The sequence below is a fragment of the Phacochoerus africanus genome, chromosome 1 (genome assembly GCF_016906955.1).
Source record: "Phacochoerus africanus isolate WHEZ1 chromosome 1, ROS_Pafr_v1, whole genome shotgun sequence".
NCBI classification, from domain to species: Eukaryota; Metazoa; Chordata; class Mammalia; order Artiodactyla; family Suidae; genus Phacochoerus; species Phacochoerus africanus.
The window spans coordinates 84919558-84936765 of record NC_062544.1 but is presented as its reverse complement, the minus strand read 5'-3'; the positions used below and the strand labels follow the sequence as shown (position 1 = coordinate 84936765).

The 17208-nt window shown below is 32.5% G+C and overlaps 1 protein-coding gene across 4 annotated transcripts in view; it reads left to right on the top strand.

Moving 5' to 3' along the window:
* Positions 1-17208, top strand: part of TBC1D5 (TBC1 domain family member 5) — a 537689-nt gene that overhangs the window by 261252 nt on the left and 259229 nt on the right. For all 4 annotated transcript variants that reach the window (XM_047768951.1, XM_047768932.1, XM_047768961.1 and 1 more), the window contains one exon: positions 13956-14025. In XM_047768951.1, the coding sequence (XP_047624907.1) occupies positions 13956-14025 (70 nt within the window). The remainder of the gene's footprint in view (positions 1-13955; positions 14026-17208) is intronic.

Here is a 17208-nt window from a genome sequence, read left to right as displayed (position 1 = left end):
GTAATTTTGGATTGTATCCTGAATATTTTGAATATTTTTCTTTGTATCTATAGATCTTGTCAATCCTCTGGAGAAATCTTTTCTTTCCTATCTCCGTCTCCCCTCCCCCTTTTCTTCTTTCCTTTCCTTTCTCTTCTTTTCTTTTCACAGGCAGTCATCCCAATTAGGTTCAGACTACAAGTTCTGGTTCACCTTCTCTGTGTGGTAGGTCCATTTCAGTTCAATTTTCAAAATCCTTTCTATGCTTTTTGAGCCTGCATCTTACATGTGACTCTCAGGGCATTAATCTGGGACTTTGGTCATGGTTTATATCGTAGGTCAATTCTCAAAGCCTTTGCTGTTCTAGTTGAGTAAGTTTTGAGCATATACAGCTTGGGGGTAAACCCAGGATTTTTTTTTTCTTTCTTTCTTTTTTTTTTTTTTTTTTTTTCAGTTCATATGCAGAATTAGAGAATCTCCTTGTCCACTCTCTGGCTTGTTCTGTCAAAGCTTTTGCCTTTCATGCCATCATAGGGCCTGCTTTTGTGGCAAATTAGTAAGAGGAAGAGAAAAGAAAAAATAATGGTAATTCCCCACTCATTGTTCACACAACAGAGGCCCCATTTTCCTAGTTTTCTGTAAGATTGCCATCTTCCTTACTGCTACCACTAACCCACTGTGGCAATAGAACTCTGTTAGTTTGGTCTTGTTGGAAGGTTGGAAGTAAAGAAAGGGGAAAGGGTTATTTTCTCTGTCTCAGAAAAATGGGATGGGGATTTTTTGCTTTCCATATCTGCTATGTAGTTTTCAGATTCAGCCTGACCTGAGCTCAAAGCTATAATATTATAAAAAGAGGAAAACAAAAACAAAACAGAAAACTTACCACTCTTGTATCTTTGACTCCCTTATCCAAATTACCTGCTGGTATTTACTTTTCAGAGCCCTCAAGAAGTTGATTTTTGTACTTTGCCTGGAGTTCTTAGTTGTAATTAGTGGGAGAGAGAGGTTTGCAGTCGTCCTCCATGTTGAACAGGATTGCAAATCCTACTAGTAATCTGTAATGTGCAGTTTTACTGTTTCATCTTCTTTTTGTGTGTGTGATTCAGGTGTCAGTCTTATTTAGAAGCCAAAATAATTACTGATCTATGTAGAAAGCAGCTTAGAAAAATAAAATTATTAATGATCAAATTAACTGTATATGGGAATAAAATATTAGAAACAGTTATTTCCTTTTCCACCATGGAAATAATTTCAGATTATTTCAAAGGAATTCAATTGTCAAATCCTTATTTATAATACTGTCTTAGAGCTAAGCATGTAGTTGTTTCTCTGTTTTGTCAGGTTATCTTATGACCCAGATCCTAACTGATCTCTTAGCTCTGGTCTTGCCCCTGCCACCCTTCAATTTAATCTTCACATTTCAGCTAAAATAACAAGTATGAAGAAAATAATCTTTTTCATCATTTTGAAATGTTATGATGGCTTTTCATTGTACATCTAAAATCTAGACTTCCTCCCTATAAAACCCCAGGTTTTATGACTCCTCCTTGTCCCACAGAACTCATCTCATACCACTCTACCTCTAGCTTTCCAGCCACCTTGGCCTTTTTTCCCTTAAGCCATCCTCTGCTGTAGGACCTTTGCATGTTGTGCCTTTTCCCATAGATGGCTAATTTTTTTCCTGTAACTAGAATCTCATCAGATCTTACCTCTTCCTGTGGTCACTGCCACATTATCCTGTTGTATTTTCTTTTTCAGTTTTATGATTATCAGAATTTATTTATTATAAGTACTTTTTGTTTGTTTTTCTCCCTGCCCCAACATACATATTTCTTTCTCTTTTGTTCCCTGTTGGTACTTCCATGTCCTAGAACAGTGCCTGGCACATAGTATCCTCCCAGCAAATAATATCAATGAGTTTTAAAAATGGTTAATTGCTATACCTAAGATGGTACGAGAACAGTGTCATCAATATGACTATTCCATCATCTTTTTCACTTGAACTATGCAGGCTTCTTATTCTATCTCCCTTCATCCACTCTTCTTCCCCCTATACCCATACTCAGATTGCTACCTCCCTGAAGTTCAAGTGACCTTTTAAAAACTGCAAACTGTATCATGTTCCACTTTTGCTCAAAATCCTTCTTTCTCTAACTTCATATGGACAAAAATCCTTAGCCTGGCCTTCGAAGATTTTTGGCACATGCAGATCTCTAGTGGGGTGCTCTCCTTTTGTCAGGCACCACTCTTCTCTCAAATGTTATTGTACAAGAGGCTGTGTCACTTTATAACTGTTTTGAAAGGTGTCATTGTACATTGCTTTGACTGTCCCTCTCTTCTGCTGAACTGTCAGCATACTCCAGGATGTCAGGGGTATGTTTTGACCTTCTGCTTTTGACTGTATCACTAGTGCTAAAATATCAGAGGTGCTTAACAGATGATTGCTGAAAGAATAAAAAAAGTGGAAAAGCTGTCACACGATCCAGATGCATGACTAGAAGTTTGAATTAGTACATAAATGCATTTATTAACTAGACCATTTACTGCTTGTCTAGGTAACTAAATTTGTTATTTTGGTTAAAATACTCCACCCATAACTACTTTGAGTAATATTTTTAATACTCTAAAAGGATAGTTTAATTTTGTATGTTATACATTTCCTAGCAAATTTAAAGTCATTTAAATATTTTTAGTTATTATTGTTTAAAAATAATTTTACTCATAATTGACTTTGTCACAAAACGATAAATAGAAATGAATTTATATATTTAGCACTTTTCTTTAAAATCAGATTTTAGTATAATTCTTTAATGTCAAAACAAATAATTTATGAAATAAAACATTTTTATGAATCAAAATATTTTTGAAATTTTTATGTGGAGAAAATGGTAAACACTTGAACATTTTTGATGTTTTGAGGATTTTAGATTTCTATATTTTAGTGTGATTTAGTGTAGTAAATTGTACTTAAAATTAAGATAAGTTTGAGAATATTTACCCTTGGTGTTTCACCTGAGCTTTGGGACTTTATAGTTAGAATGCCAGTTATGCTTTTTAGGTTAATCTTTGACATAAGATCTTTTTCAGTTATCATTTAAAAGACAAAAATGAATGATTTACCTTGGTTGGTGGATGGTAATTTATATTTTTAAAATAGCTCCCACTTTAGTTTTTTACATCAAAAAAATAAGATATTTAATATTAATTATTTAGGAGTTTTTATTGTGGCTCAGTGGGTCAAAATTCTGATGTTGTCTCTGTTAGGATGCGGGTCCGATTCCTGGCCTCACTCAGAAGGTTAAGGATGCGGCATTGCTGCAAGCTGTAAGTCACAGGTGCAGCTCGGATCTGATGTTGCCGTGGCTGTGGTGTAGGCCTACAGCTGCAGCTCCATTTCATCCCCTAGTGAAGGAACTTCTATGTGCTGCAGATGCAGTTGTAAAAAAGAAAAAGAAACAATTAACTATCTAAAGTTAAGTACTTGGGGTTAATGGTTTCTTTACATTTTATAAGGTCTTGTCTAATTGCTTTTAAACAGTCTTCAAGGTTCTAGCACTTATTGAGCAATTCTTGTTTTCACTATTGATTTTATGCATATTTTCTAGTTATTATTTAAAAGATTTATAGAAAATGAAATAAGGTTTCAATAGCAGATAAACTTTTATTTAGCAAATAATAAGTATATTATTTGTGCTATATTATTTAGGCACTGAACAGATAATTTGATGTCAGGTTGAGAATTCCCTAGGTATCAAATAGATTCTCCTTGAGAAGCTACTGTGTGTTTTTGTTTGTTTGCTTATTCTTTTGTGAATGCGAGGTTTTCATTAAAACTTGTGTAAGACTAGTAACAAAATGTCAGTCAAAATTCAAACCAGGTCGTTATTTGTATTTTTGTTAAAAACATAATGAAGCAAGGGGCAAATTATATAATAATTATCCTTGGCCTTTATACTCTTTCTCCAGGTTTTAAACTTGGAGAAATATTTTCAGATATTCTTTGTAAACACATTTACTTCTGAGGAAGCTCTTTTTAAAATTTATAATGTTTACCTAATTACTAAAAATCCTGCTTTGTAATTGTCAATTATAGCATTGGCATTATGTAACTCTAATAAAGGTGCTTTTATTAACTAACTCTAAGAAAGGTACTTTTGAAGCCCAGGTGATCCACGGGAGGACCGCATAGTCCTGTAGCAGTGTTCGACTTGGCATCTTCATTCCTCACCCTCCCTTGATAATCAGTACATGCAACTGATCATATTAGGGTAATGTACATAATTGGCATATCTCAAAGCAGTCCAATACTACTGCTGGAAAATGAGATCCAAGCTTGTACCTCATTTGTAGTTCATAGTAAATGACTACACATAAGACACTCTCCCTATTTGGGGCAAATTAAATTGCCTTCTATAGGAGACTGTCACTTTTTAGCACAGTAGAAGTTTAGTATCTTGTATTAGGAAAAACTTTTGGGTCCTCACAATAATCTAGGAAACCTTTTAAAATAGAGGATCCCATCCCAAAGGATGAGATTTTATCCCAACCTCATCCTTTTTTTCAAACTCTTTTTCTCCTAGAAACACCCCACCACCTCCACCCTGCACTGCGCCCCCCCCCCCCACCAATGCACATACATACAGACCCTGTAAACCTCCCCATGTGATTTGGATGATCAGTATGTTCAGGAGCTTGATCTAATCTGATCCTACCCCTCTTTGTTACAGATGTGAATGGAAGGATCCAGAGAGGTTAATTTTGCATTGAAACTCTCTTTATTTCATTGATTCCTGGTCTGCTTTTTTTTTTCTAAGACATCGGGTAGCTTTAAGCTCATGGAATGCCTTGGAGAGATGACAGTATGCCCCCAAATGACAATCATAATAAATGGAAACAGTTGTATTTATTAATACATGTTAATTTAAATCGGGTAGTTATTATTTGTGATTATCTTTGGAATTAGGCCTTGTTTTCATTCAGTCTCAAACTCATTAATGAAATCTTACTTGTTTTATTCTGATGTATGTGTAATATTGTATACTTTCTTATATATGTGATAGTTTTAGCTTATTACTAGATTGACTATAGTTTTAATTCCTTCTACATTTTGTCAATACCAGGAAACATTAAGCTCATAGATTAGACGACTTTATATTTCAAGGCTCTAATTTTATTTAATTTTACTGTTTCTTCGCTCTCTTTCTATTTATCATATTCAGTATTTGGTATGATCATCATCAGGAAAGATATTAAAAATACCACAAATCTCGGAGTTCCCATCATGGCGCAGTGGAAACAAATCTGACTAGGAACCATGAGGTTGTAGGTTTGATCCCTGGTCTCGCTTAATGGGTTAAGGATCTGGTGTTGCTGTGAGCTGTGGTGTAGGTTGCAGGTGTGGTTCAGATCTGGCATTGCTGTGGCTCTGTCATAGGTTGGCAGTGGTAGCTCCGATTCAACCCCTAGCCTTGGAACCTCCATATGCTGTGATTTCAGCCCTTTAAAAAAAAAAAAAAAAGCATATATCTGTTAGTTCTATGAGAGAAAATAAATTTATTCATAATATAAATAACTGAAAACTCTAACTCTTCTTATAATAATATATAGATACCACAAATCTTGCACAGAGCTGTAAAATTCATGAAATAAACTTTATTAATTGTAAATTCTCTCAGAAATGATACTTTGTAATCATTAAGAAGAGTTAGAGTTTTCAGTTATTTATATTATGAATAAGTTTATTCTCTCTCGTAGAACTAATAGACTTACGCTTTTATCCCTTTGCTAGATTCAGTATTTTAAACACATTCACTGATTAAAATGTTTATAACAACTACAGCTAACATTTACTGAGGACTTATACTGTGCTAAATATAAGTATTGTCCTAAATATAATTATATCTAAATGCTACACTAAACTCTTTGCTTGCACTTATCTAATCCTCATAACCACGCTTTGTGGTAGAAACTGTTATCTTCATTTTATAGATGAGGACACTGAAATATTGACCAATTAAATAACAAGTAAGTAAATGGTAAAGCATGTACTCAGGTCCATTTTGCTCAAACCTTAGCTTTTAATCATGATCCTATGCCTCTTCTTCATAAATTCATTAAGTGTTCTTTCATTGGAAATTAAAGTTTAATGGAAGTTCATTGTCAGTATTTTTTTTCTTAAAATTTCTAACTACTGTGTGTTTATATAGATCCTACCTACATATTTATCTGTTTGTCTGCCTTCGTATCTATAGGAACACACGTTTGCATCTACTGTACTTCAGAATTTTCCAGTTTTCCCTCAGAAATTGACGTCTAGCTCTATTCCTTTATAGTCAGAGAAGGTACTTTACATAACTTCAGTCTTTTTTAATATATTGAGACTGATTTTATGCCTTAACCTATGGAGAATATGCCACCCTTGAGAAGATGGTGTATTGTGTTGTTGTCTAGAGTGCGCTATACATGTCTCTTGGGTCTCCTTGGTTTACAATCTTATTCAAGTCCTCCGTTTCCTTCCTGATCTTCTCTCTAGACGATTTGTCAATTTTTATTGTAGAACTGTCTGCTTCTTCCCCCAAGTCTATCAATATTTGTTTCATATATTATCATATTCTGTCATTTGCCACATATATGTTTGTAATTGTTATATCTTCTTCATGTATTGATCCTTTTATCAATATATAATGTACTTCTTTGTTGTAACAATTTGACTTAAATATAGTCAAAGTTTTTTTTGTTTGTTTGTTATTTTTACATGAAATATCTTTTTCATACTTTTCTTTGGATCTTAAATGCATCTCTTGTAGACAACGTATACTTTTACCATGGTTTTCTTATGTCCATTTTTGCTAATCTCTGCCTTTTGATTGGAAAATTTAATCCATGTACATTTAAAGTAACTACCCAGAAGAAAGAATTTACTCCTGTGGAATTACTCTTGTTTTCTGTATGTTTTATACCTATTTCCCCTCATCTCCTCCATTAGTGCTTTTTCTTGTGTTTAGCTTTTTGTTCCTACTGCTGCTGTTGTTTTTGTAGTAACCATTTTGGTTCCCTTCTCATTTCCTGTCATATAATTTTTTAGCTATGCTTTTTTTTTGTGGTTATCATAGGGATTACATTTAAATCCTATATTTTTAACAGTCTACTTCAAGTTGATAGCCAACCTTAACTCCGTAGCATACAGAATATCTGATCTGTATTGCAGTGTCCATTTTCCTTTTATGTTATGTCATAAATTACCTTTTTATACATTTTTGCTCAGTAGTATCTATTTATAATTATTTTTATCTTTTTAAATATCTTTTAGAAATGAAGTGTGGCATTACAGACTTTAAATACAATAATACTGGCTTTATTTTGCTCACATTTTTATCTATACCAGAGATCTTTCTTTCTTCCCATAGCTTTGAGTTCCTGTGTAGTGTTCTTTCCTTTCAACCTGAAAGTCTGCCATTAGCTTTTCTTTCAGGGACTGTCTAGTCTCATACCTTCTGTGTATCTCTAGGAATGTCTTTTCACTCATTTTCAAAGGAGCATTTTGCTAGATATAAAATTCTTGGTTGATAGCCTTTTTAAAACCACTTAAAAGTCTCTGAGTTAATCCTCATCTAGAGTTAATTGAACCTATTGGATTTGTAAATTTTTGTCTTTCATCCAATTTGGGAATTTTCTTCAAATATTCTTTGTTCCTCTCTCTTTGTCTCCTATTTCTGAGACTTTCATAATGCATATATTGATGTGCTTGGTGATGTCACACAGGTCTCTTAGGCTCTCTTTCCTGTATATCTTTTTTTTTTCTTTTCTGTTTTTGCTCCTCAGACTCCATAATATCAGTTGTCCTACATTCAAATTTGTTATTTCTGTCTTCAGCCTTCTCAGACCTGTTGTTGAGCTTCTCTAGTGAATTTTCCAATTCAACTACTGTATTTTTCAGCTCCAGAAATTCTATTTCCTTTTGAAATGTCTACTTCTGTATTGATATTCTAATTTTGTTGATTTATTCTCAACATGATTTGTTTCCTTTTTTGTCCAGGTTTTCTTTTTGTTCTTTGAATAGCCTTAAGATAGTTGATAGAATGTCTTTGTCTAGTAAATCCAATTTTTAGATTTCTAAGGGATAGTTTCTCTCAATTTATTTTTGTTCTTTTTTGAGCCATGCTTCCTGTTTTTTTGTTGTTAACAGCCTGATCTTTGAATATTATAATTTGTTAACTGTAGAAATCAGATTCTCTCCTTTTCCAGGGTTAGCTATTTTTTATATTCCTTGAAGACTCTTTCAGTCCATCTGGTTATTTTCCTGAAATATATATATTTTTTTAATTTTGCAAAGACTTATTTTTGACATATGTAGTCACTAAAGTCTTTATTTCTTTTTTTTTTCTTCTTTTTTTGCTTTTTAGGACCATATTTGGTGGCATTTGGAAGTTCCCAGGTTAGGGGTCGAGTCAGAGCTACAGCTGCTGGCCTACGCCATAGCCACAGCAACACGGGATCTAAGCCACATCTGTGACATACACCATAGCTCACGACAATGCCAGATCCTTAACCAGTTGAGCAAGGCCGGGGATTGAACTCATATCCTCATGGACACTAGTCGGGTTCGTTACTGCCGAGCCACAACAGGAATACCTAAAGTCTTTATTTCTTAGGTTGTCTTCAGCTAGGATTTTGACAGATGGTTTTTGAATGCCAGGAGCTAAAACAGAAAACAACAAATCCCCAAACTTCTCTTTGTCTTTTGGTTTTGTGCTGCTGCGGTCTTTCATCATTGGCCAGGTTTGCTTTGGTCAGTTGTAGGTGGAAACTTACGGTCTTTTCAGTTTCTATGTCATCTTGCATCTTGCTCTGGGCACATGCATGGCTTTCTACACTCACTTTATACATGGGTGCTTTTGAATGTTTTAATTGCTCAAAGAAACTCTTGCTAGCATTTTCTTCCAGGCCTTAGGTGGTCTATTTTATGTTTCAATTATAATCTTTTGCCCCAGGCATCTGCTGGCTCTTAATTTAATTTGCAGTGTGTTCAAAAGCAATGCCCACCATTTTTTCCCCTTTGTTTTTAGTTACATGAAAAAAGGATGAATGTCTTATGTCATTTCTTCAGGTAGCTTCTAGCAAGTTAGAATTCATGTACACAATATTTTGCAAATATGGTCAGCTCTGCTCCCTCTAGAACCAGATCTTATTCTCTCACTCTGGGAACTAGCTTCCTTTTCAGGATTGCTGCTAATCTAGGGAGAGGGTAGAGTAGGCAAGTAAAAACTCCACAGAGCTTTCATGTTGCCTTTTTCTTGATTCATTGTTCATTTGGTTCTTTGACCATTATCCAGAGTCATCACAAAATTGGTTATGATACTTGCTTTTTTTCCAGTGATTCTGTGGGAGGATGAAAATTTGGAGTTATATATTCTGCCTCTCTGCTAATGTCACTCTGCTTTCTTTTTAAAAAGAATTCTGTTTAACAGAAATAACAGAAGTATTAAGCTTCTTGAATTTAAATTGTCCACTTGAAATATTATTTATTTAAAATAGTTCCTATGTATGTTTCACATCTGCATTTCATTATCTAAACTAGTAATTTGAAAATATTATATAGAGAACCAAGGCTGGCCATTAAATCATTAGACTCTAGATAAATTAACAATAGTAGACAAAATGAAAAATTATTAAACAAACACATTTCCTATATTTACTTGAGCCACTGGCTCCTGGACCTAGTGGGTAGTCTTAGATTTTTAGTATAAGTAATTAGCCTAGAGAGACTGTTGTTTACCTGATTCCTGAAATGAGGTACCATCCTTTTGGGCTAATGTTTTCATAGATGATGTTGGCTTATTATGCTGTGCCTTGATTGTATGTCAACACAGGAATATACTCTAATTTGTAGATTTTTAAAAAATCATTCACTTTGAATGGGATTTTAAATTTAACCAAAACATTTCAATAGTAATCCAAATTCATTTAAAAGACACAAAGGTTTTTAGGTGATTATGCTATTTATTTATGCCATATTATCCTATCAAAACTGAAATGTGGCTACCCATAGCTTTGTTTTCAACTCAGTTTGAACCAAATATTTTCCCTTTGTTATTACATATTCATTACACACATTTAATGACATTTCTCTAATGATTCAGAGATCAACATTTTCAAAAATTATGTAGTACATTTCTAAATTCCTACAATGTGATGTGATACTCTAAAACTGGATTTTTTACAAGTAAAATCAAGATACAGTTGAGTGGGTGTGCTTATTTATAGCATTATTCTGGTTGTTTTTAACCTAACCTAGTTTAAAATCTTGGTTCTCCCTTCATGAAGCAGATGTTTATGCATTCAAAAACTACTATAGAAATCTATTGTAAACCTTTGTTTAGCATGGTTTCTCAACAGTGCAATGACAGATATTGTAAATGCCTTTAGCTAAACATGACTACAGCTAAAAACCTAACAGGAGTCCAAATTTAATTTATCCTATTTTTGAAATTTAAGTCATCATTATACCTATTACTGGCTTAATAAGTTAGATACATGTATGTTAGAAATCACTAATGGAAAATACTATGCTCTTTGTATCCTCATTAAAAGTAGTATAACTATATGATCATTTTTTTCAAATCAACTTATTTTAATTGTGAATGTTATGAACTCATTTTACAAACTAATGAGAAATGAACGTGTTATGTAAATTTCAAACCATAGTGATCACAGGTAATTGATGAATTGTTCCTATAAATATATATGTTGTACAGTGTTATGCATATATATGGCGACCTATAAAATTTCTATGTTAAGAGTTCCCTTGTGGCTCACTGGGTTGAGGATCCAGCATTGTCACTGCAGGAGCTCAGGTTGCTGCTGCAGCATGGGTTCAATCCCTGGTCTAGGAACTTGTGCATGCTGCAGGCAGAACCAAAAAAAAATTTATGCGTGTTATATATTGTATATAATTTATGTATTTAAAATTTTCTAAATCTATTGACTAATTTATATTAAATATTGAAATACCTTTAAGGTCACAATTGTACTTGAATAAAAGTTTGCTCTGTTGTTAAATTACTTTTCTAGGAAGTGAAAGGGAGTCTAATACTCATTTAAGTATTTGTGCTGTTCCATTATTTAAAGGTCTTTTCTTTGTGTGAGATTACTTTAATAATGTATTTATGCATGCACCCATGTGTGTGGATGTGTGTGGTTGTGAGAGAAAGAGTGAGAAGGATCTGAAAACAACCTATTCATCCTTGTTATAGTTACAGCTACCTGTCAACTTAGTTCAAGAATAACAGCAACTAACATCATATTAAACTCTCTTGCACCCTCTGTTGTTATTTTTCGGGAACACTGCACATACCTTCCCATGATTGTATTGGCATTAGACTTATGAAACTATCTATTAAAATTAATACTTAGTTTATTATACTTAGCCCCAAATTTGGTAGTAGAGTAACATTTGTTTTTAATTTTCAGTTGTTTTTTTCTTGTGATACAGATATGTTTTTATTGTATAACAGTTTAAATGAAAAATGAACCATTCCTTTTGTCTTTGAATTCTCCTAGTTACCAGTTTTAAGCCCCTTCAAGTGTTTGAGACAAATGAAAACCCCTGTAGGATATGGGACACTGTATATTCACTTTTCCAGAATTACAACAGAATTCTGTTTTTTGTAAACCTTTCAGTTGTCAGACAGTTTCCTTCCAAAATAAGTGTATGGAATCATCCATACTAAAGTTAAGAATTACAACTGTAAGTAACAGATGTTTTCATAAACATTTGCTATAATTAATTTCAACTAGAGGATTGAAGGAACAAAGCAGTTTTTCCCACTTCAAAACTTTATTGCCTTTTTCCCGTATAGCTAACTCTGAAATCTTTCTCTAATATTGTTTAGAGAAACAATTGTACTCCTTATTTGGTTTGTTTTTGAGACAGAAAAACTTCCTTTTTCCTCTTATCACCATCCTTTGAAGTTTACATTTAATGTGATATATTCATTTCTGAACAGATATAAAATGAAGAAAACCTTCATGATATATTTTGATGTCAAAACCTTGTTTACACAACTGAAAGTCTAATTAATTATTTGAAGTATTTTATATTTGATACGATAAATGTCAGCAGAGGGCAAGAAATATTCTTTTGTTGAGATTTTATTTATTTAAGTAATCATAATCTTTAGTTTTAAAGAGAAAGAAAGCTCATGTTTTGAATGTATGATATGGTACTTATTCTATGCTGATTACAGAACGTTTCACAGGAAATGTCTGCAAGCTGTTAAATAACATGTGTTGTAGGAAATTTTCATTTAGTAAGAGAGAGACTAATTTTCCTTAAATCTTTTTAGTTTATTTACGATGATGCCATTAATTTTTTTAAAAAGAAAATGAAGTATGTTGTATGAGTCATCTGATGGTACCCATGTTTTCAAAGAGTTAACAAAATATACTCAACTAGATTGATCTTAAACATTTAAGTGTTTTGGACTATTTTCTTCTCTAAACTTTGGCAATATTTTCAGATGCTGTAATCCATTTTAGGATTTTTGCTTAATGAAAGAAATCTGAAAATATTTTGGAAAAAGGCTAGACTTAAAAGTTTAGTAAGTGGACTCAGATTAATTCTCATCCTTCTAAAAGATTTTGAAGAGAACCAACATTCTTGACTAATCTGTCAGCTATAAAATGTGCAAAGAAAAATAGGTAGCTGTCATTAAAATTACATTTTAGCTTTCAATAACCATTTAATGAGCAGCATAATAAGTATGGTACCTTAAGTGCTACATTCAATAATTAAAAATTATCTCATCTCTAAACTGAAAGCTCTGTAATTACTATTTGACTTAACCGGGACCACTGTGATGATCTCCAGTGGTACCTTAGGATGCTCAAAGTGGTTTAAAAGTATAAATTAAAATTAGATAAATCATTAAATTATTAAGCTTTAAATATCATAAAAGTCAATATAACCTGATGTTTGCAAGTTGTATTACAGGATTAGGAGTATAAAATGTAATCAGATTCTGGTCTGTTTAATTTGTTTCTGTGAATAAATGATATATTTTGTAGTATTCTATGGTTTCATAAAAGCTGTACTTTGGAGTATATATTTTAAGCTTTAAGCTAAAATCAAATTTCTGTCAATACGAATGTGTATTTTTTTATTGTGGCACTGTTAAGCCTTTTTTAAGCTTCTTTAGCAAAATTATTTTTATTTTTTGATCTTTAAACTGATAGGCATGAATTTGTTCTAACTCTGATTTTATGAATATGCTTGAGTGGAAATGTTTTGTCCCTAAAAGTTCTATATAATTATGTGAGGCAGAAATACTTTTTGATATTGCTGAGGGTTTTTTGTTTGTTTGCTTGTTTTGGTGTTTTTGTTTTTGTTTTTTAACTGTTGAACTTAACTTTTGCCCTCAGTTGAAACATAAAGTTTTGGGAAGACTATTAAAGTATATTAAAAGCTCCTTAGAATACATTCTGGATTACCATCTCTCAAGTCAGCTTTCTGTTCTCCTTTTCTGCTGACCACATTCCTAGAGAGGGGAGCACTTGGGGCAGGAAAACATTCCGGGTCTGCTCTCTGCCTGCTCTCTTTTGACTCTTCCAGTGGATAGGTCACCAATAAAAAGTTGCCGCTTGTTTATAAACATAAGTGTGTGATTAAATGGTCTACAAATTTTGGTTTTGTCTGTGATTCATGAGAAGAAAATAGCCATATTATACATCATTTGTTCTTGTTGCAGTTACTTTGGAAGTATTCCTATCTAAGTTAGGAGTGGTCTATATTTTTAGCATCAAAATGAATTTTTTTTGCTTAAAAGGCTCTGATGACAAAAGATATTTGAGGGAGGAATAAGGGGATGTGTGTTTTTTGACTCCGTATACTGCATGGAACTGTCACACAGTAGCTTTTCAACTGAAATATGCAGTTTCATAATCTCCATTATTTCAATGTTTACAATTTTCTTTTCTAGGAGATTCAAATCAAAATGGAAGAAGAACAAGTTCTACTTTAGAGTCTGATGGGACTTTTAATTCCTATAGGTATGTGGTGAATACATAGCTATGTAGTATTACAAGGTAATGTACTAAATACTTGATCTTACAGGATTCTAATCTTAGAGTAGTAAGGAGCTGTAACCTATTTAAAAATATGACAGATGTAAAGAATATTGTGATATGTGATTGTTCTGCAGACTTACTGAGTAATGGAAAATAGAACATTCTTAGTTCTTGAATAAATGAATTTATTGTAAATATTTGTTGTTATCCCGTAGTAGGATGATTGGAATAAATGCAGATATAATATTAAGCTTCATTATAAACCATTTTTGTTTTTGTTTCTCTAGTATATCTCCTACAGAACTAAAGTCTTCCTTTAAGTTTTCTGCTAATACAGAGTGTATTGCTGTGAGCATCTCAGAAGTATAAAATATAATCTGTACTTACAGTAAGTGCTGTCTCTTAACGTCCCGTTTGGCTCTTCAGCAAACAGGACAGTTATATCTCAATTAGCCGTTTTTAAAAAGGAGGCACTAATTAAGAAAGCATGCATCTTATCTAGTCATTTGTTAATATTCTCTTTATAACTTGAATTTGCCTAAGTAAATGTTTATAGGTCTTGTACCTTCTTAACAAGGAAACCTAGGAAGAGGAAAGATTCAAGTATTTCCAGTAATATTTGAAAATTCATATTCTGAACCAAAGTGATGCAAGAACTAGATTCTGTTCTATTAGGGAAAAAGTACAGATTCAGTATTAATACATTTTGGAATAACAGGTAGCAATGAAGATTCTTAAAGAGATACTTTAATTGGAGTACATTGCCCTTGTGGTTAGTAAGTTCTGATACTTGTGTATCGACATTATAAAACATATGCAAGAACCACGGTACACTTAACATTAATATTATGACTATTAAGCAGAAATTCCTTATTTTCTATAATAAATATGGAATTTATGCTCAGAATCTTTACATTTTTCTTAAATACATATTCTATATGCTTAATTGGTACTGTTTTCTTTGTTTCTTCAAATTCTAGGCAACTTTTAACATCTAGAGTAGGGCCTTATATAAGGAAGCACTTAATCAGAATGTGGTAATTGTGAAAGTTTTTACAATTTGTTTATGAATTCCAGAAGTGAGATGGTAATGGAGATGCCTGACATCTTTAGTTTATACTAGTTGGGGTCTTTATAAATAATCAGTCATTCAAGTGTCATGAATACTACAAAAGGCTTATGTTCTTGTGATGTTCTAGAAGGGTATTATCACAGCAGTAAAGCTCATATGTTGTCATCATATTTTCTCTGAACCACTCCTACCTTATAAACGTTGGAATTTTCCAGGTCCTTCTTTTAAGTGCTGAAGTATAAGAGAAAGCTTGGAATTTGGTATATTAAATAACAGGTAGAATCTTCTGTCTCAACATGTTGATCATGCCAAAAAAAAAAAAAAGAGAGAGATGAGCATAAAAGATGTTTAAATAAATACTCATGTTTTGCATGTAACTGAGGGATGCTAAGATGATATTGTGTGTGAAATTGATGGTGGAAATATCATTATTAGATATTAACACAGTTTTAAAAATCTCAAGACAAAAGGAAAATAAAGATGTATTTCAAAGGAAGGAAAATCCACATTTATGTGTAAATTTTTTTGATAAATTATATTTCACAACTACATTTGTAGTTTAGCTAATTATAGTAACTAATGGACATAATATAAAGTTAAGAGAAATGCATTAATATGGTGGCATAGTATTATCTCGTAGTTTATTTTGTTCTTGAATAGTTTGAACATTAAAGTACCTTAGTATTGTTGAATGATAATTGTACTTTGAAAATGAACTTCTAATGCAACTTTGTGCAATAAATACTAATGTTGTTAACTAATATAGTTTTAATCAATGCCTGTCAGTGTTGTAATGTTAGGATATTAATTTATTGTCATAATTTAAAAGGCACGATAAGAGCTCAGGTAGTACAGTCTATAAAAATGAGCTTTTAATAGTTGGCAGACCAATGCTGTTATTAAATAGCATTATAGTATTTAAGGTGTGAAATGAATATTTTTCTACTCAGTAGGCAATAGCTTTTACAATATAATGAGCTTACATGTGAATTTGACACTTGGGTTAAATACAGAATTCATAGAAGCACAGCTGTAGGGTATATTTTCACATCAGGTTAACTGATAAAACCTAGGAATTGTTAGAGACAGAATCATACTAAAATGGCAACAGAATTATCAATAAAATTCAATTTTGAAAATAAAAATAATTTTCTGTTACTGTCAGAGCTCTTTTAAGCCAACTACAAATAGGTTATTAGAAAAATGTGAATATTCTAACCCTCAGATATCCTTTAGCCTAACAAGTTTCCTTTATATTATTTAAACTGCCTCAAAAATCCTGACCTTTCTTCACAGACAACTCTGGCTGTCAACCTAGTACCAGCACACTCAAGCACTATATATGCTTATGCCTGGGATAATAATTAGCTTTAATTGATCATTTATAGAATAGACATTTAATGTCTGACCTGCTTCTCTCTCTCAGCTATTTTAAAGATGGAGATAGAATTGTGTAAGATAAAAACCTTTTGAAAATCTAAATAAAAGTCAGGCATTGTTATTGTTAATTTGCTGTGCTTACTTACCTCTTGTAAGTTGGCAACTTTGTTGCCTTAGTCTTCACTTAACCCTCCACTGTGTACTCCTTTATGGCATATGCTGAAGTTTTATTAACTTCTGAATTCAGATTTGAATTGTCACTTAAGTTTATATTCTTTCCATTATTTGTTTATATTATTGTGCTCTTGGATTGTCAGTTTTAAGAGGGCACAGTCTCTTGTTTTGTTTTTCATTTGTTAATAATAATATACACAGTGAGTTGGTTCTTATTCTGACTCCAAATACTTTTGGAGAATTTGGACAGGCTCAGTTTCCTCACTTGAATGTGTGTATAATAAAACACACTTGTCACAAGAAGTCAATGGGATAATATTGTATGGTAAATGCTGAATAACTGTTAGCTGCTTATATCTTCCAGTCAATGGCATCATTACTGTCATCTTCATAGAATTTTTTTTATAGTGTGCTAGTATAGAGACACCAAAAGGGTGATTTAAAAACAAAACATCTTAGAGGAAAATAACTTTTTATCTATTAGCAGAAAGGAGGCTAAGCTTAACCTGAAGCTTGATAGTCTCAGTCTCTGATATTTT